Raw genomic sequence first — 25,483 nt, 5'->3', positions numbered from 1 at the left:
AGCGATGGGGCGATCACTCCGCCTCCTGTTCCCGAGGAAGAAGATGGGCATTTGGTGAAGCCCAGGCCTGATGAGGCCTTGTAATTAATCTCTTCTTCAACAACCAAACTTGTATTGACATTGTGCGCCCATAGTGGTTTTAGCACCTTTTGTAATATGATTGTATTATTCTCAAATATACTTGTTCTGGAATGTATGATTTACTTTCAAGTATAATGTTTCAAATTTGAATGCTCGTCATGTGAGGCTTTTTTATACTGTGTGAAGTACTTGTTTTGAGCGAATTATCTATCTTGTGTGTTTGACAGAATGCAATAATTCGTATGCCCTTAACTGTTTGACTTGTGATGTTGTTCGCTTTTGAATTTTGCGAATCTTTTAAGCCGAAGCGTGTTTTGTTGTGGTGGGATGGACTACCCTCCGCAGTCATTATTTCGACGAAGTGACTTAATGACTGGAGAGTTTAGCATGCCCGCCTAACTTCTTGTTATTTTGACTTGATGAAATCAAAGCTTTGCTCTTGTCTTCCTAAGTAGTCAGTTACTTTGTTTGGAAAGTTTTACCTTTGCGCAATTTTGTAAGGAAGAGCTCGGCAGGAAGTTTCTAACTGTTTACGCGGAGTGTTAGTTAGAAGTATCGCACATTAAAGAGATTGTTTATCTGAATGCGTGTCCAAAGATATGGACGGTAACAGTGGATGAACGAGAGAATTTTTCTAAGTTCAACTCACTGAGGCGTGAATCACCCATCGCGAGTTGGGGTTCTACCTAACATGCCGAGCAGTGATGTCGCAGTGGTAAGCGTACATACTGAGGAGTGAAAGGATTTGTTGTGTAAATTTATCTCATCCTTTTTATTTTTGGATTTGGAGTGGCACGACTTTCCTCCTCCGTTTATTTGCTCGTTTTGAGAGCAAAGAGTTCGTTGCATCGAACTGAGTATGTACACTAGAGTGAATTGGCGTTGGTTGCCATCTAAGTGTAATACTTTTTGAGTTTTTCTGCATTCCAAGTCCTTGGAATAGCATTTTGATGGAGGTCTTCAAGTCCGTAAGCTCCCGTCCCGGTCTTCATGCGGATCCTGAAGGGGCCATCCCAGTTGACGGCGAGTTTCCCTTCTTCGGAATCCTTCTGGTTTCGCAGGAGAACGAGGGTGCCTACTTTGAATTCCCTTTTTATGACTTTCTTGCTGTGACGAGCGGCTATTTTTTGTTTTAGCGCTGCTTCTCGCAAGGTCGCTCCGATTCTGACTTCGTCAACGAATTCGAGCTCTTCACGTAGATTCGCCGTGATGGCTGGGAAGTCAGAGCTGGCGTCAGTTCGCCATGTGAGTTCAGTTAGCTCAATGGGTAAGACCGCTTCTGTTCTGTACGTGAGTCGAAAAGGTGACTCGCCAGTCGTGGAATGGGGAGTAGTTCTGTAGGCCCAGAGGACCGCGTGTAACTCTTCAGCCCACTGAGCTTTGGCCGTGTCTAGCCTTCTTCGTATCCCCCGTAGAATGACCCTGTTTGCAGCTTCGCCGAGACCATTGGCTTGAGGGTGTTCCACGGAGGTGAAGCTTTGTTTGATGCCGATATTCCTTAGGTAGTCCTGGAACCTTTGGTCCGTGAACTGTGTACCATTGTCGGATATCACTAATGCTGGTACTCCAAACCTTGCTAGGATGTTCCGTTTGAAGAAGTGGAGTACGTTTTTAGCTGTGATCTTGGCCAATGGTTCACTTCGATCCATTTAGTTGAATAATCGATTGCGACCACTAGGTACTTTAGTTGTCCAGCGGCTTTGGGGAATGGCCCCAAAAGGTCGATGGCCCACCATGCGAAAGGCCAAGGGGAAACCAAGGATGTTAGCTCAGCAGGGGGTGCTAGGTGCATGTCCTCGTGTCGCTGGCACTTATCGCAGAGGTTTACGTAATCTTGGGCGTCTTTCAACATGGTGGGCCAATAGTACCCTACTCGTAGAACCTTTTTTGCGAGAGCTTTGGCACCAAGGTGTTGTCCGCATATGCTGTCATGGACGTCGGCCAGGACTTCTTGGGTCTCGTTGGGTCCTAAACACTTGATTAGGGGAATGATGAAACCTCTTTTGTATAGGGTTCCTTCCACCAAAGTGAATGAGCAGGCCCTTCGCCTCAACCTTGTCCTTTCTTGAGGGTCAGAAGGGAGTTCCCCGTTTTCTATGTATCGAGAGATGGGTCCCCTCCAGTCTTCCATACCGATGATCTTATTGATCTCCTGAGGGGGGGATCCTCTATCTTGGATGCTTGGTTTGCTGAGAACCTCTTGTATGACTGTTTTGTTTCCATTCGTAGTTCGTGTACTTGCGAGTTTTGAAAGAATGTCCGCCCGCATGTTTTGTTCGCGGGGAACGTGGGTTACTTCGACGTTATCGAATTCTTTCATCTTCTCTAGTACTAACTGGACGTACATTTGGAGGTGGTCCTCTTTTACCTGGAACTCTCCCGTGACTTAGGAAGCCACGAGTTGCGAGTCGGTAAAGATTTTCACCTTTCAGGCTCCCATGTCTTTGGCAATTCGCAAGCCAACTAAGAAGGCCTCATATTCTGCAGTGTTATTGGTAACAGGAAAATACAAAGCGAGGGAGATTTTGACAATGATACCTTTGTTGTCTTCAATGATTATTTCGGCCCCGCTTCCCTTGGAGTTGGATGACCCATCTACGAACACGGTCCATTCTTCAAGACTTTCCTCAGCTAGGAAAGTCATTTCGGCGAGAAAGTCGGCGAACACTTGTACCTTCAATGCCTTTCTGGATTCATAATGAATGTCGAACTAGGATAGTTCGAGTGACCATTTCATCATCCGATCGGCTACATCTGGGCGACCCAAGATTTGTCTGATGGGTTGGTGCGTCTGGACTATCACTGTATGTGCTAGGAAGTACTGCCTTAATCTTCTGGCTGCGGTGAGGAGTGCGAGAGCCACCTTTTCAATTCTCTGGTACCTTGTTTCAGGTCCCAACAATGCTTTGCTGGTGAAGTATACCGGTTTCTGCCCTTCCATTGTTTCTCTGATGAGGACGGTGCTTACCGCGTCAGAAGAAATGGAGAGGTATATGTATAGTATTTCACCTTGATCGGGTCGCGACAGCACTGGTGGAGCAGAGAGTGTTTCTTTGAGATGCTTCAAGGCGGTTTCGCACTCGTCTGTCCATTCGAACTTCGTTTCTTTCCTCAAGAGCTTGAAGAAAGGGAGTGCGTGCTGAGCAGATTTAGCCACGAACCTAGAGAGAGCAGTCAGCATTTCGTTGAGCTTTTGGATGCACTTTTTGGAATGGGGTGTTGGAAGCTCAGTAAATGGGTGGCATTTATCTGGGTTCACTTCAATTCCTCTTTCGGTTAGATAGAAACCAAGGAATTTACCCGCTTGGACCCCAAAGGTGAATTTTTCTGGGTTGAGTCGCATATTGTACTTCCGAGTTTGTTCTAACACTCCTCTGAGATGGGCGGCATGATCCACCTCTTGTTGGGATTTTACGATCATGTCGTCCATGTAAACTTCGAGAATGTCGCCCAGAAGTGTCTTGTCATAGACTCTGTTCATCATACGTTGATAAGTAGCCCCCGCGTTTCGTAGACCGAAGGGCATTACATTGTAGTAATAGTTCCCTGATTCGGTCATGAAGGTTGCTTTCATTTTATCTTCCTCAGCCATGGGTATTTGATTGTACCCAGAATAGGCGTCCATGAAGGATAAAAGTTTATAGCCGGAGGAATTATCTACGAGTTTATCGATGTTAGGAAGAGGATATGCGTCTTTAGGGCAGGCCCTATCAAGATCGGTAAACTCAACACACATACGTCATTTTCCATTAGATTTCTTGACAAGTATAACGTTGGAGAGCCAGGTAGTATATTTGGCCTCGGAAATAAAATTTGCCTCAAGGAGGTCTTTTACAGCTTTTTCTGCAGCCTCTGACTTTTCAGGAGACTGCTTCCTACGTCGCTGGGCTACAGCGCAAACTCCGGGATCTACTGTCAGCTGGTGACAGGCGACGCTAGGGCCGATTCCGGGCATATCAGCCGCGCTCCATGCGAATAGGTCGGCGTTCTCCCTAAGGCAGCCGATCAGCTGGCTCTTGACAAGTTCAGGGAGATCCTTGCCAATTTTGAAGTTCTTCAAGGGGTCGCTTCCAAAGGGGACCAGCTCGAATTCACCATCGGGAACATGTCTAAGAAGTTTCGCATTGAGCGGATCCTTCTTTTCCCGCTTTTGTTCCTTCAGGTCCTCCTTAGTGAATGAGGGGTCAAGTTCGACCAAGTTGGCGTCCAGAGTACTCGCAGCAGCTTTCCCTTTGTCCTCAGCAGTTGGATTGAGAAACCGAGCTCTAAGATATGTTGGCTTGGAGGAAACATCTTCTTGCAGCTTCGATGTCTCTGTTGAGGGCGGCGATGATGCCATCTTTCGCATGGTATTTCAACTTTAGATGAGCGGTTGAACATGCGGCCCCCAGCTGGGCAAGCCTGGTTCTCCCTATGATGCAATTGTAGAGAGAAGGGCAGTCAATCACCAAGAATGGGATCTTTATTGTTTTCTTGGCTTCTCCCTCGCCGAAGGTGACTAGTAGCTCTACCTACCCCCATGGTTGAGTAGATGAGCCGTTGAAGCCGTAGAGTTCGTCCCCAACGTAGGGAGAAAGGTTTTTCTCCGTTAGTTGGAGAGTTTTGAACAGGCTGGTGTACATGATGTCGCATGAGGCCCCTGTGTCTATCAGGACTCGTCAGACATCTGCGTTGGCCATCGATGCTCGTACGAGCAAAGGGATGGCAGAATATGAAGCCCCACCAGGTAGTTCAGAGTCGTAGAACGCCAAAGGTTGCCTTCCTCCTTGAGTAGAGGGGGCCATTGCATTGCCGCTCATGAGCTCTTCAAATTTCCTCTTCATGCTGCCCATGGAGATGTTCAGTGTTCCTCCGGTGATGATGTTGGCAGTAGGGGACCGCTCCCAGGTGCATGAATAAGGGGTGATTTCCACGTCGTCAGGGAAATCACCGAGGTGTTCCACGGACATTGCGATGGTCCTTCCGTTCTCAGAGCCATCACCAATGAGCTCGACGGCTTTCTTTTCTGTTTCCAGATTTTTCACATACTGCTTGAGCCGACCCCTTTGGATGAGGAGTTCGATGGCATCCTTCAGATGAACGCAGTCATCGGTGGTGTGTCTGTGGCATTTGTGGAACTGACAATATTTTGTTTTGTCGATCCCCTTCCTCTCTTGAGATGGAGCCTTTGGCGGCTTGATGCCGACTTCTGCTAGATCGGCTATAGCGATCTCAGCGAGGATTTTCTCACTTGACATGGCCAATGGAGTGTACTCGGAGAAGTGGCCGCTGGGCCTCTTGTTTTCTCGAGCAGCTTTGCCTTCCTTCTTTTTCTCGTGGAAGGGCTTTTTGGAGGATTCAGCAGCAGGTTCCTCCTTCCTGACCTTGTTGAGGCTGTCTGCGTACAAGGCCTCCTCGTAGGCAATGTAGATCTTGGCGATCGCTAGGAACTCGTTGAGAGTCCTTGGGCGATCTTAGCGAACAGTTTTCCTCACGTCTGTCTCTTCCTGTAGGCCTTTGGCGATGAGGTACAACTTCATTGTCTCGTTGGCACCTCTGACCTAGACGGCTTCTTTGTTGAACCTCTCGATGTAGTCTCGGAGGGGTTCGTTCCTTCCTTGGACGATGGCTTCGAGGGAAGCCACCGTTTTTGGCTGCGTCTGCGACGCGGTGAAGTGGGTTGTGAACTCGTTACAGAGGTTGCTCCACGAGTCGATGGAGTTTCTCCTCAAGTTCTTGAACCATGTGACCGCTCCTCGTCTCTGCATGGTGACGAAGAGCTTGCATTTGACGGCGCCTCGCACCGACCTGTAAGTGAGAACTGCTTCGATGTTCTCGATGTTCTCATCTGGATTGGTAGTCCCGTCGTATGAGTCCATTTGTGGGGGTTTCTCCAGTCCGCGAGGAATAGGAGCTTCTCGGATGCGTCGCGTGAACGGACCATAAGCATTACGGTCGTTGCGGGTATCACGAGTGTCCTCAGAATTGGAAGGAGACCAAGAGCCTCTGCCTCGCCTAGGCGGGGATCTTCGCGGGGGAGATCTCCTCGGGGGAGATCGTCTTGGTGGTGATCGCTTTGGAGGAGATCGTCTTGGTGATCTACTTGATGACCTCCTGGTGTAGCTCGGAGATCTGATGCTTACGGTGCGTCGAGGGGATCTAGAGCGGGGCCTGTGAGGGCTCGTTCCCCTTCTGCTACGTGTTGGGGAAGGAGTTCGCCTAGTGGCCACGATGTGTCGCGCCTGCTCTAGATCCATCAGGCGTCAATTCTGTTCCTCGATTAACGACGTCTGTCGTTGAACCGTGCGGATCAAGTTGCCGACGAAGATGATGGTTGGCGTGGCGTCCTCAAGTGTCTCTGTAGGTCGCGGGTGACCTTGTAAAGGCCTTTGCTGGAGAGGAATAACTTGGGTTGGTTCCTCCCTGTTTGTTTCCATGGGTGAAGGTGAAGACGTCATGCCGTCCTGCTGAAGGACGTGCACTTCACTTCGAAACTGGGAATGAGCACCGTTGGTAGTCATGGTAGTTTTTTATGGAAAGCTTTGGTTTTTAGGGATATAAAAACGGGGAAGCTTATAGATTTCCCACAGACGGCGCCACTGATCGTACCTGACCAGAAGATGACTGCCGGTGCTCTGGGTGCGGTGGTTGCTACGGACGTAGAATGTGTTGGAATGCTTGTTGGAGCGGATGGGGGGTGTGTACCTGCAGGCACTCCGACGCTCAAGTCAGTAGAGATTCAAAGAGTGAGGGTTTAAGAGGAAGAAAGAGTTCTACCTTGGGGACTGCATTGAGTCCCCTATTTATAGAGGTGGAGGGCTGCAGAGCCGTTGTGGTGGCACACCTGGTCCTGGCGGTTACGAAATCGTGGGAAGTGTAACCGCCAGGGAGTTTATTGTGGGAACGTGCAGAATGTGCAAAGAGACTGAGTTCTTTTGAACCGGTCTCGTTTGCTTCGTGCACCCCCCCTCGTGGTGAGGAGGTATGTTACGAGCAATGTTGCCAATCGTAGAGTTTGGGCTTTTGGAGGTATTGGGCCTAAGTTAATGGGCCAAAGATCTTTTGGGCCGGTCCAAAACAATAACCTTTTTTTACATTAATAACTTGTTATCTACTACTCACTACCAAAAAAAAAAAACTTGTTATCTACTACTAATATATAAAAGTTGAAATCCATCAAAATTTCTTAATTAACATAATTTAAAATCATAATCTTATCATATAAATTTTATTATATCGGGATATAAACATTTATTTTGGTATATATAAGCATAAAACATCTACAATGAGCATAGTGGAAATAGTTTACTTTTTTTTTTGTTTTGCATATAAATACACAAATACTTAAGTTAGTATTAGTATCTGGAACATAGGAGGTTTGATTCGGTAATCACGATAGTGAATCCTAAGCACACGAAAGCGGTGAGTCATAGGCCAATTCTTTTAGATCTGTTGATTGTTGCATATGCTATTCCATACTATTTCTTTTCACTATTGATGCGTGATTAAATTATAATATTACTGTTGTTGTTTCGTTGTTGCTACTTATTTCATTACTGTTGGCGCATAACAACACCTTTTTTGTTCAATTCAATTCATTGTGGGTAAGTTGATGTTTTTTGGGATGATTGATGTGTAAGTTATTTCATAAACAACAAAAGAAATAACTACTTAAACAGAGGAAACTTAAATTAAAGGATCAAGGCATACCTCCAGCCATTGCTCCTGCTTGAAGAAGTTGAGACTCTTCTAAACCTTCCACAATCTCACTTTGATGGTGCAAATCTTCTGAATAGAGATGTTAGGCTTAGGGAACCAAAACAAATGAAGTGCACTCCTTTATATAACTTCTGCCATCAAGAAGTTACTGAACGTGCAAAATAAAACTGCTCCCCACTCACTCATAATGGGCAGTTACTGAATTTAAGGGAAAGAATAAAGACCATTTTCTGATTAATGGATAATTACCACTATGTGCACTTAGTGGGTAATTACCACTTATTTATTTAAATAAATAAATAACTTAATTAGGAAAAATCCAACATTCTCCCACTTGGTCGACATATTCTTTCACTTACAATAATAAGAAACAAAAACACACGGATCATAGCGACAGGTCCTCTTTAATTGGGTATTATCTTCTATGTATCACAATGTATTATGTCTCTAACTAAATCATATAACTTAATGAATAAACTCATATCATTTATGTTTATTCTGGTTCCAAACTTAATTGATATTTCTCAAAATCAAATGTATACACTTTAGAGATCAAATATGAGAAAATATCATACATAGAGTTTCATAAAACTAAAATCGTTCTTACAACGAAAATCAGATATGGGAACCAAGTCCCATACTTTCTACATGATCCTTAAATTTTGACGGTGGCATGCCTTTAGTCAACGGATCAGCAATCATCAATTCAGTGCTAATATGCTCAATAACAATTGTTTGATCTTTAACGCGTTCTCTTATGGCTAAGTACTTAATGTCGATATGCTTAATTCGACTTCCACTTTTATTATTCTTAGCCATAAAAACCGCAGCTGAATTGTCACAATACATCTTTAGTGGTCTAGAAATTGAATCCACAATTTTCAACCCAGAAATGAAACTCTTCATCCATACACCATGTGATGTAGCCTCAAAACAAGATACGAACTCAGCTTCCATTGTGGAAGTGGCGATCAAGGTTTGCTTTGCGCTTTTCCAAGAAACAGCCCCGCCGGCTACCATGAAAATGTAACCGGATGTTGATTTTTCTTGAATCAATGCAACCAGCAAAGTCTGAATCAGAGTAACCTTTGACCTCTAAATCTTCAGTTCGCCTATACATAAGCATGTAGTCTTTGGTTCCTTTAAGGTACCACATCACTTTCTTTGCAGCTTTCCAGTGTTCCATACCTGGATTGCTCTGATACCACATGTAAGTTATTTCATAAAGAACAAAAGAAATAACTATTTAAACAGCGAAAACTTAAATTAAAGGATCAAGGCATACCTCTAGCCATTGCTCCTGCTTGAAGAACTTGAGGCTCTTCTAAACCTTCCACAATCTCACTTTGATGGTGCAAGTCTTCTGAATAGAGATGTTAGGCTTAGGGAACCAAAACAAATGAAGTGCACTCCTTTATATAACTTCTGCCATCAAGAAGTTACTGAACGTGCAAAATAAAACTGCTCCCCACTCACTCATAATGGGCAGTTACTGAATTTAAAGTAAAGAATAAAGACCATTTTCTAATTAATGGATAATTACCACTATGTGCACTTAGTGGGTAATTACCACTTATTTATTTAAATAAATAAATAACTTAATTAGGAAAAATCCAACATGATGCTGAGAAGACATACACTATGCATTCCCAAATAGGGCCTTTTCATGCTGCTACCATAGAAATTCATTTGTCCACCTCTATTAATATTAAGTAAGGATGCTCTCAAACTGTTTTGATGAATTGCTCACTAAGATTTTTTTTTGTTTTCCATTTTAATAAGGAGTATTGTTTTCCCTTTCAATAAGGAGTTCCTGTGTTTATCGGAGACAATGAGTGGCATAGCTTGGAATTGTCGTGGGCTTGGTAATCTAGGAACGATTAGTGCGTTCAAAAAGCTCTTACGAGATAAAAATCTCACATGTGTATTTCTCTCAGAAATTAAGAAAAAAGATTTTGAGATGAACAAGTTTCGGAATGTTCAAGGTTTATCTGGTGTTGTTGTCGTTAGTTGTTCCTGAGAAGGTAATAGACGTGTCAGCGGTCTTGCAATGTTTTGGAAGGAAGGAGTTGAAGTGGAGGTATTATCTCTTTCCTCTAACCATATTGATGTCTTAGTTGCTATTGAGAATGGAGATGAGAAATGGAGGCTTACTGGGGAATATGGTTTTCCGGAGTCTCAAATTAAGCATAAAACTTGCGAGTTATTTGACCAGTTATCATTGGTGGAAAGTAATGATAAGTGGCTTCTCATGGGGGATTTCAATCTGATTCTTTCACATGATGAGAAGGAAGGTGGGAATTTCGGAAGCTCTCATATGATTTTGATGTTTCGGGACACTTTTCAAAATCACAATCTCTCTGACTTAGGTTTTGAGGGTGATAAATTTACTTGGCATAATAGACAATATGGTGAGTCTAATATCAAGGCACGCCTTGATACGATGGTAACGACACCAGCCTGGTCCTCATTATATCCTTCGGCTTTAGTCGTGCATTTAACGAGATATGCCTCAGATCATTTTCCTTTGTGGTTGCGACTTGCTTCTAGGAAGCCAAAGAAAAAACAAAATGTTCTAAAATTACAACGTTTTGAAAAATGTTGGTTGCGAACTAGTGGAATTTTGGAAGCGATGAAAGGTTCTTGGGAGGTGGCAGGGGATTCTATGTCTGACAAAATTAACCGATGTGTGAATGATCTTTCTAACTGGAGTAAGGATCATTTTGGTGATGTTCCCAATCAAATAAATGTTGTTTAAAAAAATTTGGATGATCTTAATAAGCAAACTCAACATGAAGGGGTGATGTCAAAAATTAGACGAGTTGAGGCTAGATTGAATGAATTGGTGGAGAGTGAAGAAATTTGGTGGGCTCAGAGGTCTCGTGCTTTGTGGTTAAATCATGGAGATAAAAATACAAAAAAAAATTCATCAAAAAGCTTCTCAGAGAAAATCTAGAAATTGGGTGGAATCTATATGTGACGATCATAGCGAAAAATTTGATGATGAGGAAGACATTGCCATAGTTTTTAATAATTTCTTTCAAGATCTTTTCTCTACAAGTCACCTAGAAAGAATTATTGAAGTTGTGCAAGTGGTCAAAGATAGATTGTCGGATGCTATGTGTAACATATTGGAAGCTAAGTTCACAGAAAATGAGGTTTTTCTTAGCCCCTAAAAATTTAAAGCCTCCTGCGGCCCCGAGACCGGACTGAATGCCTGCTTTATTTTATCAATAATTTCGGAGTGTAGTTGGCAAGTATGTGACTTCTTTTGCTTTGAAGATTCTAAATGGTGGTGGAAATCCGAGCAACATTAATTATACATATATTTGTCTCATTCCAAAAAAGAAGAAGCCGAAGTTGCCAGGTGATTTTCGACATATTTCTCTTTGCAATGTCATTTTTAAAATAATTACAATTGCAAGTAGGTTGAAATTGATTCTTCAGGATATCATTGGAAAATTCCAAAGTGCTTTTGTGTCGGGACGTTTAATTACTGATAATGCCTTAGTAGCTTTTGAATCTTTTCATTATATGAAGAAAAAAAAGGAAAGAAGGGGTGTGTGACGTTAAAGCTAGATATGTCAAAAGCATATGATCATATCGAGTGGAATTTTTTGATTGAGGTGCTTCAGTCTATGGGTTTTTCTCAGAAATTGCATAACTTGATTTTCAATTTTATTTCCACTGTTTCTTTCTCTGTGCTGTTGAATGGAAGTTCTCGTCAGAAGTTTTATCCTCAACGAGACCTCCGTCAAGGGAACCCTTTATCTCCTTACCTATTTATCTTATGTGCTGAGGTTTTTTCTGGGCTTCTAAATAAGGCACAAACAAAAAAGGGTCTTCATAGAATTCAAATTGCTAGAGGAGCTCCAAAATTAATCATTTATATTTTGCAGATGATAGCCTCATTTTCCATAGAGATTCTTTTCAAGATGCTCTGCCCATTCAAGAAATTCTTAATACTTACCAATCTGCTTCTGGTCAACTTATTAATTTGGACAAATCATAAATCTCTTTTAGCCGAAATGTACCTGATGATCGTAAAATCTTGTTGCAGGTTGGATGCAAATTAAGGTTGTTAAGTGTCATTCAAAGTATTTGGGGCTGCCTGCTTTTGTTGGTAGGTCTAAGAAACAGGTTTTCAATTTTGTTCAAGATAGGGTGTGGAAGAAGCTGAAAGGTTGGAAAGAAAAATTTCTATCAACTTTTGGGAGATAAGTTTTGATCAAATCAGTGGTTCAAGTTATCCCTACGTATCTGATGAGTTATTTTTTACTTCTGATGGATTTATGTGAGCATATTGAAAGTATGATTAGTAAGTTCTGGTGGGATAACAAACAAGGTGAATGTAAAATTCATTAGATTAAATGGGAGACATTATGTAAGGAAAAAAAAGAAAGGTGGAATAGGCTTTCAAACATTTCATGAGTTTAACCTTGCAATGTTGTCTAAACAAGGTTGGCGAATTATGCACAACGACGACTTATTGATCTCACAATGTTTGAAAGCAAGGTATTTTCCTACAAGAAATTTCTTGAAAGCTTCAACGGGTTACTTCCCAAGTTATACATGGAGAAGTATTTTGCAGGCACGAGTGGATGTTATTAAGAAAGTTGGTATTTGGAGAGTAGGAGACGGTCATCTAATTAATGTATGGGATGATAATTGACTTCCTTATCAAATGGGCACAAGATTTGGTCCCCTAAACCCCTTAATTATGATATTATGTTTGTCTCATATCTCATTCATCATGATATTCGATGTTGGAATGCTCTTATTGTAACACCCACACTAAACGTATCTAGAAAGTTTAGCATGCACGTTAAGTTTAGTACTGGATACATTAAAAATTTACAACAATAAAATTTCGAATGAATATCTTATACAACAATATGCGTTCGTACAATAATGATACAACTCAACTTTTCTAAAATATAGTAAATGCGTCCTTGCATATCCATATCATCCTGCAGCGAGTACGAACGAACACTTGCTGAAACATCCATTCGGCTACTATCTTGCCATCCAACCTGTTTATCTAAAACAAATAAGGATTGGGATGAGACATAATGTCTCAGTGAGTTCCACCTAATCCTAGGCTATAGGTAACCTCGGGGGAAAAACTACGGTCACCACGTGTCTACAATACAACCTGTCGGTTGATTATACGTGTGTGGGGACTAGCATACTTAGATGGTCATGCATACTAGGGCCGTCATAAGATCCTTCTTACCTTGTTATAGGCTTCACTACTTATACGTGTCGTGGCGGTCAAGGGGAATCTAAAACCGCATTGCCAAGAATACGCTCTACGTATCGAGGCCTAAGCATGACATCATCATGACACGATTCTCAACCGGACGATTAGGGGAAACCTAAGATCGTCATCGGCATAACTTTCTCTACTTGCTCTATGCATAAAATTGTGTCTAACAACATATTCTATCTTTCTTTCATACTAATTCTTGACGATCTACGCCAAGGCTCTATGACATAACATAAACATGTCTAATAAATATGCATAGTCAGATTCATTGATTAGGTTAGCATTTAACAAACAAATAATATCTGAGTTCATTTTACGGAGAGCCCCGGGGTGGAGTAAACCCGAGCACAATCCCTAACTAACTGATGGAAGCCTATCTAAGGTATAACCAACGGCACTCCTGTAGTGACGCGCGGCTCCCTTACGGCTAAACCATTCCCCTTGGAGAACACCTTGAATCCCACCTTGTGTGGATCACAAGAGACACGAACACTACATCTTGCTTACTAAGTGACATGCAGGTTCCTTACTGCTAACCCTGTTCCCATCATGAGAATCCCTTGTATCCAACCTTGGAAGGAATACAAGAGACATGGCACTTTTAACTTTAAAAGTCTTAGTCTTATGCATGCATGAAAGTTACATCTATCTATGCTATCTCTTTACCTCAGATCCTTAAGTGATCCCACTAGAGGTAAACTATATGCTTGATTAACTTACTATGTGAAGAGGTATCTAATCAATTCATGTTTTGTCATACTCGTATGGCACTCTAGCTTCTATACGAAGGGAATACTCTATATCACTACGCATCTGATCAAGCACATGTCTCATGTCTAGCATTCTATTTCTTTACAAGCTATTCTAGTTCTTGACAAGCTATGTCAAGGCTCTACTTTCATTCCCTTCCTGAATGATTATCTTGCTACCCGATTTTTATCGTAATATCTCTCGTTTGCCATGCTTTGTTAACTTATCAAATACTTACTTCTTGCTCCAGAAAACCTGGCAAAAGATTATCAACTAAGACCTTGGTTCGAGGGGTTTACTTTTATAAAAAGACTGTACAAGAAAAACCGGCTCGAAGGATTACAAAAGGGCCTGAGGCGAGCAAACAGTGCACTATTGCACTGTCTTACTCGCCTAGGCGAGTACTCTAGCTCACGAGGCGAGTTACTACTCGCTGTAGTGAGTTGGGGGCGAGCAGGACCCCCTGTTCTGTTGTCTAGCTCTCCCAGCGAGCTACCTGCTCGCTATGGCGAGTTGTGACAGTCCAACACTTGTAAAAATGGTGTTTTTGACCCAAAAACCTCAAAACCAAGTGTCTCTATGCATATTATGACTCTAGTGGTCATAGAAAACCTGTAAAACATTTGTATGGCAAGTATTTGCAAGCTTAGTAAGCATGACATGAAAAGGGGTAACCAAACTCTAAGCATAAACCCTAAAATTTCATAGTTAGCTTACAAGAGTAATCACATAATTCCCAAAGGTGGAAAACTATCTAAGGAACTCACCTAAACAAGTTCTTGTGAAAGCTCCAAGTTCCAAGCTCAACAATCTAACACCCTAGCTCTTGGTCAACTTACTTCCTTTGCTCAAACCATTCAATCTTGTTGTTCTTTGTTGCAATCTAAGCACCATGATCCTTGCTTACTCATCTCTATTCCAACCCAAAGTTTCCTTCACCAAAACCCTAATCTCATGATTCTTTCCTTGTGATGATAGAGTTGAAAGAATAAGCTCAATAGAAGCTTCTACTTGTTCATATATCTTGGAAGTACCATAACATAAGCTTAATCTTTGAGAGGAATAAGTTTTGGAAGATTGACGAAGAGGAGAAGAGAGATAGAGGCGTGGGAGTAGAGAGAGAAGGGAGAGGAAAATCTTTCCCAAAAACCTAGAGTGAGAAAGAATAGGAGAAAGTGAGATATTTTGGGTCAACCACAAATAAATATCCTTCTTTCATGCAAAATGCCCTTGTCTTAAGCGAGTTAAATCTGACACTGATAAATAACCCGTTTCAAGCTAATATAGCATAATAAATATTTCCGTAATACTAATCCTTTGGCACGATCAATTGGTAATATTCCGATACTGATAGGCGGGATATTACATTCTACCCCCTTAAAGAAATTTCGTCCTCGAAATTTAGAAATCATCTACCAATCATCGCCACTAAAACCTGCCTCCCTTGGTTCCAGTTATGCAATATCTGATCAAAACCCACTCCAAAGAGTTCGAAGTTTACTTCCCTCACAAAACACGTAACTCATCCTCATTCTTTATCCGCATAAACGAATATGGTCTCTTCAATCTTAACATCGCTCTTAAAATCATCGAACTATCTTAGGACATTGTGATTGAAACTTACCTTTGCTACATGGGGATGGCTTGTCTCGGATCTATAACTTATCCACTTAGTATCAACCATTCATATAAGTAACCTTACATTAGCTAAAACACTCAGGATTTGCCTTTAAACTGGGGTTCTACTGATATCCAGGTTTGCCCTGCAGTGCTTACTTGTATCTAAAACATCTTATCCACCCTGCAACTTATGCCTCTTACTTATGTTACTTATCTTGTTGATTCTACAAATCTCTTATCTCTTTTCAGATTCTTAAGAAACTTTTCTATCTCTTCACAATCTCCCTACACCCGAATCATGGGTAACTCAAATATCTTGACTTGGAGAAGCGAAATCAATTATCATGATTCGTTTGACAATCTATTATCCAGTCTTGTGGTTCACATGCTCTCAAAACCTTCTACTAAGTCCATTTGCACTTACACTTGAATACTCTTAACAGAATCCGCGCATTCCATATGTTGTTGGTATCACATAAACATTGTCGTTTCCTCTTAAAACCTTATTTTCAATAGTATTCGCACACTTTTCAAGTACCGCTTCTTGTTAGTTAGTAACGATACTCGTTCTAGCATTTGCTTCTAGAAATCTCTAAACATTGGTACATAGGTTCTTGGAACGAATAGATACATGACTAGAAAAATATCATTTTAAAACCAAGTCTGTAATGGTACTGCAGAACCACAGGACAAGTCTTCATATCTTGTAAAAGGTTTTACAACTCACCCCAAGCTAGACTATAACAAGTTGGTCCTGAAGTCTGGACGTCTTAAGTGAGCTTGCTCGCTTTCGACGCGCCTCATTAGTTTCAACAATGTAAAATTTCATGTTTTTTTTTTAAAACAACATCGTTCCCAAGTTCCTTAATACCAATCTTAACTTTAAAAGTTAAAAAAATAAAGATTTAACATTATTCTAACAAGTATCGTTATCACTTAACAAGTATGGTATAAGAGGGTATGTACTTCATCGCGCATATCTCATGAACCGTATTCCCTTATCATAGCACATACTCTTCCTGACCAACCAACATCTCATCTACGCATTCGACATCACCAATTAGGCAACCCGATAACTTCATTTGTGGTGACTCTAGTCTTCCTTGTCTTACTTAAGTGAAGATACATCCTTTATACTTTTACCTTAACATCACTGACTGTATAATCATCAATACTTACTTTTCATATCGAGAACTCCTCGCTCGCCTCATAATACTTCTCACTAAAACTGTATTACTATCTCGAACATTCTTCACGGAGATTTTTACTACCTAATTCCATACTCCATAGTTACTGTTAACAACTTTACCGATTAACTTTTGTAGCACTACTCTGATTCCCACCTGTTGGCTTCAACCAATATTCTAATCTGCTGAGACGAGTGAAACTTCACCCTCCTTCTATTATTACATTACTATCTTCTTGAACTCTTCTCAAGATTTTCTATGTTGCAATCAACTCTGCAACTCTGCGCTGCCCTTTGCTTGTGAGATTTAATCTCAAGGTAGGCTCACCTCTGGACATATCAATGCCATACTTTCACTTATTCTTGGGCAAACTTAACTCAAAGAGCACATCTTTGCTACTACATACCTATTATTCCATGAATCGTTCTTACAACTTCCCATGGTAGACTCATCTTGTACTCGGGCATACCTTCCTTATTCATCTAACATTGTATCTTCGTATTCTCGCATACTATATTTTGCTCAATCGTACCAATGCTTGCTCATAGATTTTTCTTTTAAAGAAAACTTCATAAATTAGCACACGGGTCATTGACGTTGATAATTTCCAACCATTTATATTAAAAAAAATATATACTAAACCTAGGCCCCCGTCGTTACTCTAAAATCACAGAACAAGTTGATAACACATACGTGTCATCAAATCTTGGTTTTAGTGAGTTTAGCCCACTCTACGCGAGTCGTAACAGACCGATACCTACAAAATTTCAGTTTAATTTTCGAAAACATCAACTTCAATCACCTATATGCGTATATCTTTCTAAACTTAGGTAAACTTTATGATTCAACATCCTAACGAGCTTTAGCAAGTCAATCAAGCAAAACATAGGTTCGAGGAATACTCTTAGTTCCACAAAACCGAGAACCTTGTGATTTCTCACCACTTTAACTGCTTTCTTCATATCTTCACATCCGCGACGTCCATTCAAAAATACTGAAACCTCTAACTCTTGGTCTAAGCTCATCTTGACTCTTGACACATTAACTTCCAAAGTTACCTTAAGCCGAATCGATTTCGTTGACAGTTGCTCATGCCTTTCCTTGGAAACCTTAGGATGTGATATGAATTCATCACTTGATATCGTAAAAGGTTTTCGTTGCATAAAAGATTATTGTGAAGACAACTCCCCAATAGTCACTGCAGACCCTAGAGACGAACTGACAGTTTTCGAAAAAACAGAAAATTTCGCCCCAGATTCGCTATTGGCGAGTTTCTTCAACTCAATTTTCCGGAAAACATTCTTTGCATGAAAATTCTTATTTCTCAAGTAATCCAATGCACATCAGTCATTCCTAACATCTAAAATATTCTATAACTTATGCACGGCAAACATCAACCTAATTCGATACAATTCTCGGCACGTCGGAAATCAATGCCTTAGTCCTGATAACATAAAACTTTCACTTAAATCCTTAACTTCTTCCACTACGAGTAGCTTACCTCATTTCGTTGCCGCTTAACGCAACTTACCAAACACCAGAACCTTGTCCACTCTGAACATACAAGTCCTTAGCTTTAATCACATAACACTATTCCTTTCTATACATCAAACTCGTTTCAACAACGACTCTTACTGAAGCTTCAGGTCTTACTAAGATACTTCATATTCTTCACTTACGGGTATACGAGGTATCATTAACAACTTAGCCAACGCTGTCGGAACGTCCCTTCTTAACATTACCTTACATTCCCGGAGGATTCATACTTCTACTTGCTTAGTTCACCGGCCACCTACTGGCACGATCAACTTCTTACTAATACTCATTCCGAGTTCTTACTTCTGAGTTCACACTTTCCAGTGCATCTTCATCACATACTTCGTTCCTCCTGGGTCCTATTCAGCTCTCAGGCATCCATTCTAATCGTCGAATGCTAAATTGGGTTGATCAGGCTCAACTAACAACAACAACTAGAACATTTACCTGGAACCCAATGGTCCCACTACCTTTGTTGTAACTTAATGACCCAATGCACGATCTGAATCGACCTATCTAAGGTATAACCAAGGGCACTCCTGCAGTGACGCGCGGCTCCCTTACGGCTAAACCATTCCCCTTGGAGAACCCCTTGAATCCCACCTAGTGTGGATCACAAGAGACACGAACACTACATCTTGCTTACTAAGTGACATGCGGGTTCCTTACGGCTAACCCCGTTCCCATCATGAGAACCCCTTGTATCCAACCTTCGAAGGAACACAAGAGACATTGCACTTTTAACTTTAAAAGTCTTAGTCTTATGCATTCATGAAAGTTACATCTATCTATGCTATCTCTTTACCTCGGATCCTTAAGCGATCCCACTAGAGGTAAACTATATGCTTGATTAACTTACTATGTGAAGAGATATCTAATCAATTCATGTCTTGCCATACTCGTATGGCACTCTAGCTTCTATACGAAGGGAATACTCTATATCACTTCGCATCTGATCAAGCACATGTCTCATGTCTAGCATTCTATTTCTTTACAAGCTATTCTAGTTCTTGACAAGCTATGTCAAGGCTCTGTTATACCCTAATTTTGGACCTAAAAATACTAATCAATCTTTCCTTTCTTGCATTACAAGCTATTTGAACTGTCTCTGATCAATTGCATCTTTCTCTGCATTTTATTTCAATGTTATTTGCAAAATTCACATGCAAGGGTATTTTAGTCATTTCCTATGTCAATTTTCTCTCAGTCTTTCAAAATTTTGTTTGAGTCCTTTCAAATAGTCTGAATAAGCCCTTGCTTCAATTCTATGTCAAAATCCATTTTAAAAATTGCATTTGAAGTCATTTTGAGTCAGTTTGCCCCTAGGGGCATTTTAGTCCTTTCATGTGTTAAATCACTGTTTAAATCCTAAAAATTGTCTCCGAGTCTTTTAATTTTGCTTGTATGAGTCTTTGCCTCAATTTCTTGTAAAAATCCATTTTAAAATTTGTATCTGAGTCTTTTTTTTTCAGTCGTTTTAGCCCCAGGGGCATTTTGGTCATTTCACACGAAATTTCGGCAGAGAGAGGTTACTTTAAAGTACCTCATTTAGGCCATTGGTTCGTTTTAGTCCGTTTTGTGTTTTTTATTGGTTTCACTTTACGTTTAGTCAAATTACCATTTTTTATTCCAATTTTATTTTTAGTTTTTTTTCTAAGTCCTAAAGTTTCTAATTTTGCATTTTAGTCCTTGTGTCATTTTTTCCTTTTTTGTCATTTTTCGTCCTTATTTTTCATCATTTTGCAGATTAGTCCTTTTTGTCCCAGTCACAGTCCAGTCCACTATTGTTTGATAATTGCAGAATGGCCCTTGTCTTTTGGTTAATTGCAAAGGCGTCCAGAAAGTTAGTTACAGGTCTAAGTACACGTGGCAGATCATGACAGGCCAGAATATCACAAGTGGCAGCCTATAAAAGCCAATCATCACGGTCAAAGAGGTCAACACCATTCATTATCTTACACATCACCAAAAACACAATTCCAATCTTCTCTCTCTACCTTTTTCGATCAAAAGCCAAAGTTCTTGATGAACTTGATGAATATTCATCAAGAAAATTAAGAATATTCATCCCTAACCGAAACCCTAAATCACCAGAAACGTGAATTCATCATCCAAATCCACCATTTCTTCTTCAATAAACATGAATACATAGCAAAAAGGCAGCATAATCTATTCTTTGGGAAAAATCAAGCTCTCAGAGATCGAAGATCTTCATCATCGAGCACTTTTTTCTTTCGCAATTCAAGCACCAGCTCAATCGCGAAGTACGAGAGCCAGTGCGATCGCGAAATTAAATTCGAAGAAGAGAAGAAGAAGAATCAAACAGAAAGAAACCGAATCCAGAAAATCATCACGAAACATCTCTGAAGTCAAGGACTAGGTCACCAATCCAAAACCCTAGGGTTTCAGATCGAATATTGAACCAGAAAGCTCAAGAACGAAGAGGACTCTAAACCTGCAAAGCAGAGTACGACGGTTAGGGTTTCAGTTCAAAAATCTCCAAAGAAGCGAGAAACGAAGCATTTCGCGAGGATCTCCTTCTTCATCTTCCGTTCAAAGCTTCAACGAGGTAAGATCTCAAGTTCCTCAAAGTACTTCGCCTTACCGTTGCAAGTCAGTGTCATTTTATACCTTGCATGTGTGTTCTAAGTCCTCAAACGGTGTAGATCGGAGCAGATCGAACATGTTCTTTCAAAAAATCATGAAAACTTAAAACATTTTCCAAAACAGAATATTTCAAAATCCGATCTACGCCGTTCCAGGCCTTTCTTGTGAAATCCATTTTTAGATTCGTGCTTAGGATGAGATTACGAACATTTTGATGTGCTTGATTCAAATTTCTGGGTAAAATTAGGGTTCCGTCGCCGGCGGTGGTCAAGTCCGCCGGAGAAGACAACCGGTGAGGCTAGAGAGAGGAGAGAATGTTAGGAGAGAGAGAGAGAGGTGTGTTGGAAATGAGACTGGACCGGTCTCATGCCTTATATAAAGGCGTTGAACCGGTCCGGTTTGTTTCTGGTTCGTTTCCTTTTCATTTCAATCGTTAGATCTAGGTTTTGGAAACCCTGGATCAATCCAACGCCTCTAAGGCTCTTGGATGATCCAGACACATCCATGGGTTTGGGCTTGGGTTTAGTATCCTTGCAGATTTCGTTTTTTCTTTTATCTTTGCCATTTCCTAACACTGTTTTGCTCTTTACACCTCTGTTTATGATCAAAATTACTTGAAAAATTCTATAAATTTTTGTACATGTTCTTGTTAATTTTTGTGATGTTTTTATGCATTTTGTTTACTGAAAATCTTGATGAAAAATATTATTGCATTTTCTTGCTTTATTTCCTTTATTTTTTTGTGAAAATTCATGAAAATTTTGTCCAATTCTATTCCAAATCCTTGATAATTGTTTGTGATACATGTTATATGATTTTGAGGGAGTTTTAGCTACTGTTTGTGTTGATATTAATGCATGAGTATGAATCTTGATAGGTTACTTAGTTTACAAGTTATTTGTGTAAATAAATAAGGTAAATATGCTTGAAGTTTGTTTTAAAATGCCAAGTAAATCATGTTGCCTTAATTCCCATTCCAAGACTTGATTCTAAACCTTTAAAAATGTATTGGAATGGGAGAATTATGGGTCATATGGTCCTTGCATTCCATGAACAAATTTTAGCCATGTTTGCACTCATTTTCCATCCTCTATGTTCTATTGTTCCTCTTGCTTTATTTCCTTTAATATTGTCATGTGCTACTAACTCCTTTCATTTCATGTTTCATCATTTCATAAGCATCTCCATTTCATCCCATAATCATCTCTATTTCTTTCTTGCAACTTAATTTGTACCAAAGTTAGAATGTAATAATTAGGAGTTCTTGTAATATTTTACTTTTATGCCACTTTTAATTTTCTTGGCAAAGAGGCCATAGAATGTATCTAGGGTATGATGTAAAGGACAATGGACTCTAATGATGTACACCGACACAAGCACCGACACATGCACACACATCACTATATAGTTAGAATATGCATGTTTAGATGTATGTTTAGGATTGTATGTTTAGATGTATGTTTAGGCCTTATACTTGGAAAAATCATTTTCCCAAAAAACTTGAACAAACTTCACTCAAACATTTTTTCATAATAAACCTTGGGGTCAAAACCCCATTGAATCTTTCCTTTTATTTTCTTAATCAAATTTCAATGAAAATAATCAAACTTAGACCACATTTTGCAAATGACTAATTCAACCTCACAATTTCCCAATCTCATGCCCTTGAGGCCTCTTTCTATTCTTCAAAATCCAATTTTCAAACTTAAAATCAACCAACAAAAAACAAAAAAACATTTTTTGAGAGAGAACTACGGTGGATTTGATCCCTTAAACGGGTACGTAGGCAAGGAACAAAATTCCTTCAATTCAACTAAAATAAAAACTCAAACACATTCTTCTCCCTCCAATTCTTCACTTAGAAACTCTTAGGTTTAAATAAATACTTTCAAAATAGCATTTAAAAAATAAAGCGCGCGCGTAGAAATTAAAGACGGTTCCTATAGGATACTATAGTCGTTATGGGTGCCTAACACCTTCCCGTAGTGAAAACAACTCCCGGACCTCGATTCTCAAGGGTTTTGCTTACTTTTTCCCTTCCCAAGAAAAAATAAGATATCACCGGTTTAAAAGGTTCAAACGTAATCAATGTTTGACACCCGAAAAAACCAAGATAAAACAGGCTCTACTTTCATTCCCTTGCTGAATGATTATCTTGCTACCCGATTTTTATCGTAATATCTCTCGTTTGCCATGCTTTGTTAACTTATAAAATACTTACTTCTTTCTCAAGAAAACCTTGCAATAGATTATCAAATAGGACCTTGGTTTGAGGCGAGCAAACATTGCTCTGTTGCACTGTATTACTCGCCTAGGCGAGTACTCTAGCTCACGAGGCAAGTTACTACTCACTGTGGCGAGTTGGGCGCGAGCAGGACCCCCTGTTCTGTTGTCTAGCTCTCCCAGCGAGCTACCTGCTTGCTGTGGCCAGTTGTGACAGTCCAGAACTTGTAAAAATGGTGTTTTTGACCCAAAAACCTCAAAACCAAGTGTCTCTATGCATATTATGACTCTAGTGGTCATAGAAAACCTGTAAAACATTTGTATGGCAAGTATTTGCAAGCTTAGTAAGCATGACATGAAAAGGGGTAACCAAACGCTAAGCATAAACCCTAAAATTTCATAGTTAGCTTACAAGAGTAATCACATAATTCCCAAAGGTGGAAAACTATCTAAGAAACTCACCTAAACAAGTTCTTGTGAAAGCTCCAAGTTCCAAGCTCAACAAGCCAACACCCTAGCTCTTGGTTAACTTACTTCCTTTGCTCAAACCATTCAATCTTGTTGTTCTTTGTTGCAATCTAAGCACCATGATGCTTGCTTACTCATCTCTATTCCAACCCAAAGCTTCCTTCACCAAAACCCTAATCTCATGATTCTTACCTTGTGATGATAGAGTTGAAAGAATAAGCTCAATAGAAGCTTCTACTTGTTCATATATCTTGGAAGTACCATAACATAAGCTTAATCTTTGAGAGGAATAAGTTTTGGAAGATTGACGAAGAGGAGAAGAGAGATAGAGGCGTGGGAGTAGAGAGAGAACGGAGAGGAAAATCTTTCCCAAAAACCTAGAGTGAGAAAGAATAGGAGAAAGTGAGATATTTTGGGTCAACACCAAATAAATATCCTTCTTTCGTGCAATTACCAAAATGCCCTTGTCTTAAGCGAGTTAAATCCGACACTGATAAATAACCCGTTTCAAGCTAATATAGCATAATAAATATTTCCATCAAACTTTCTTTCCGTAATACTAATCCTTTGGCATGATTGATTGGTAATATTTCGATACTGATAGGAGAGATATTACATCTATAATTAATGAAATGTTTCCCCCTTTCGAGGCTCAACAAATTCTTCAATTGTCAGTTTCTTTCTCTCAATTGTAAGATGAATTTGTGTGGGGTGCTTCACGGTCAGCTACTTGTTCTGTGATGAGTTCATGTCATTTATTAAATGCAAGGCGTGAAGCAGATGACTCGCATAGCTCAATGTAGGACAATAATCACCAAATGTGGAAAAAAATTATGGAAAATAAAAAGTATTCAAAGACACATCCACTTTTCTTGGAGGATTCTACATAAAAAAACTACCAATAATAAATGATCTTTTAAAAAAAGGAATAAGTGGCGATCCATTGTGTGTTCTTTATGGGGAACATAATGCGACAATTTCACACCTCTTTATAGTATCAATGGGCAAAGCAAATATGGTTTGCTTCCTCTTTAAGTGTGATATTTAATTCACATGATTCCAGGTATGTTCCTTTTCATAAATGGTTGGAGGAAAATATTATTGATGTCGATGTGGATATTATAGTCCATGTTTTGTCCTTATGTTATGAGGTATGGTGTGCTAGAAATAAGAAATGTCTTGAGGGGACTGATGTTGATGTGGTTGTCACTGTTCAAAAGGCACAAAGATTATTGTGAATTTTAAGAGCGTTAGTACGGTGTTGGTGAAGACACTAAGTGGACGTCCAATTTTGCCAATATATGATGTTCATTGGAAACCCCCTTTTAGAGGTTTCTATAAGCTTAATGTTGATGCAGCATGTCCGATAGAGGATGATAAGTGGAGTATTGGTGTTATGGTGAGAGATAATGAAGGTGTTGTCGTTGGTGCTAGTTCCTGGCAAGTCTTTTCATTACCAGATTCAGAGGTTGCAGAAGTTTTAGCTATGCTGAAGGGTTTGGAATTTGCAAAAGACATGTCTTTTCTTAATCTTATAGCAGAATCAGACGCTTCTAATGTGGTTTTAGCATTGAATGCTCACCAACAATCTTTCACCTATGTTGGCTCTATTATTCGAGATTGTATTAGTTTTATGGGTAGTTTTCATAGTTTTAATTTTTTGCATGTTAGGCATGAAGCCAACCATGTTGTTCATTATTTAGCTAAATATGCTCTTAAGAATCTTGATTGCATATAGATCGAAGAAACTCTACCTTGTATTTCTGCAGTCTTACCATTTGATTTATTGTCAGACTTTCGTTAATAAAATTGTCGTTAACGTCAAAAAAAAATACACAAATACTTATGGAAACGAACACTAATGTTGGTATTTTCAAAATACTCATGAGTTTTCAAAATTTTATCCTATCAAATTTCTAATATTTGGACGTAAAATTTGTTTATTTTTTCCATATATAAACACATAAAATCTGAAAATGGCCGTTGTACAAATATTAAATGGTTTTTCGCATATAATACAAATTAAATAAATAAAAGAGTAACA

General features: G+C 39.9%; 1 protein-coding gene across 1 annotated transcript; it reads left to right on the top strand.

Moving 5' to 3' along the window:
• The first annotated feature begins 9,829 nt into the window (after positions 1 to 9,829).
• LOC146905647 (uncharacterized) lies at positions 9,830 to 10,537 on the top strand. The gene has a single exon (XM_085728595.1). It carries the CDS (start codon positions 9,830 to 9,832, stop codon positions 10,535 to 10,537), a length of 708 nt encoding a protein of 235 aa, XP_085584721.1.
• Positions 10,538 to 25,483: the final 14,946 nt, after the last annotated feature.

This window comes from Medicago sativa, chromosome 7 (assembly GCF_051527215.1).
Source record: "Medicago sativa cultivar Bolivia chromosome 7, Bolivia_mono, whole genome shotgun sequence".
In the NCBI taxonomy this organism is placed as follows: Eukaryota; Viridiplantae; Streptophyta; class Magnoliopsida; order Fabales; family Fabaceae; genus Medicago; species Medicago sativa.
The sequence above is the reverse complement of the archived record's forward strand: the minus strand, read 5'-3'. Positions and strand labels throughout refer to the sequence as shown.

What these genes read in the sequence shown, in the direction of transcription:
- LOC146905647 (XM_085728595.1), top strand. Translation starts at nt 9,830, where the DNA reads ATGTTTTGGAAGGAAGGAGTTGAAGTGGAGGTATTATCTCTTTCCTCT.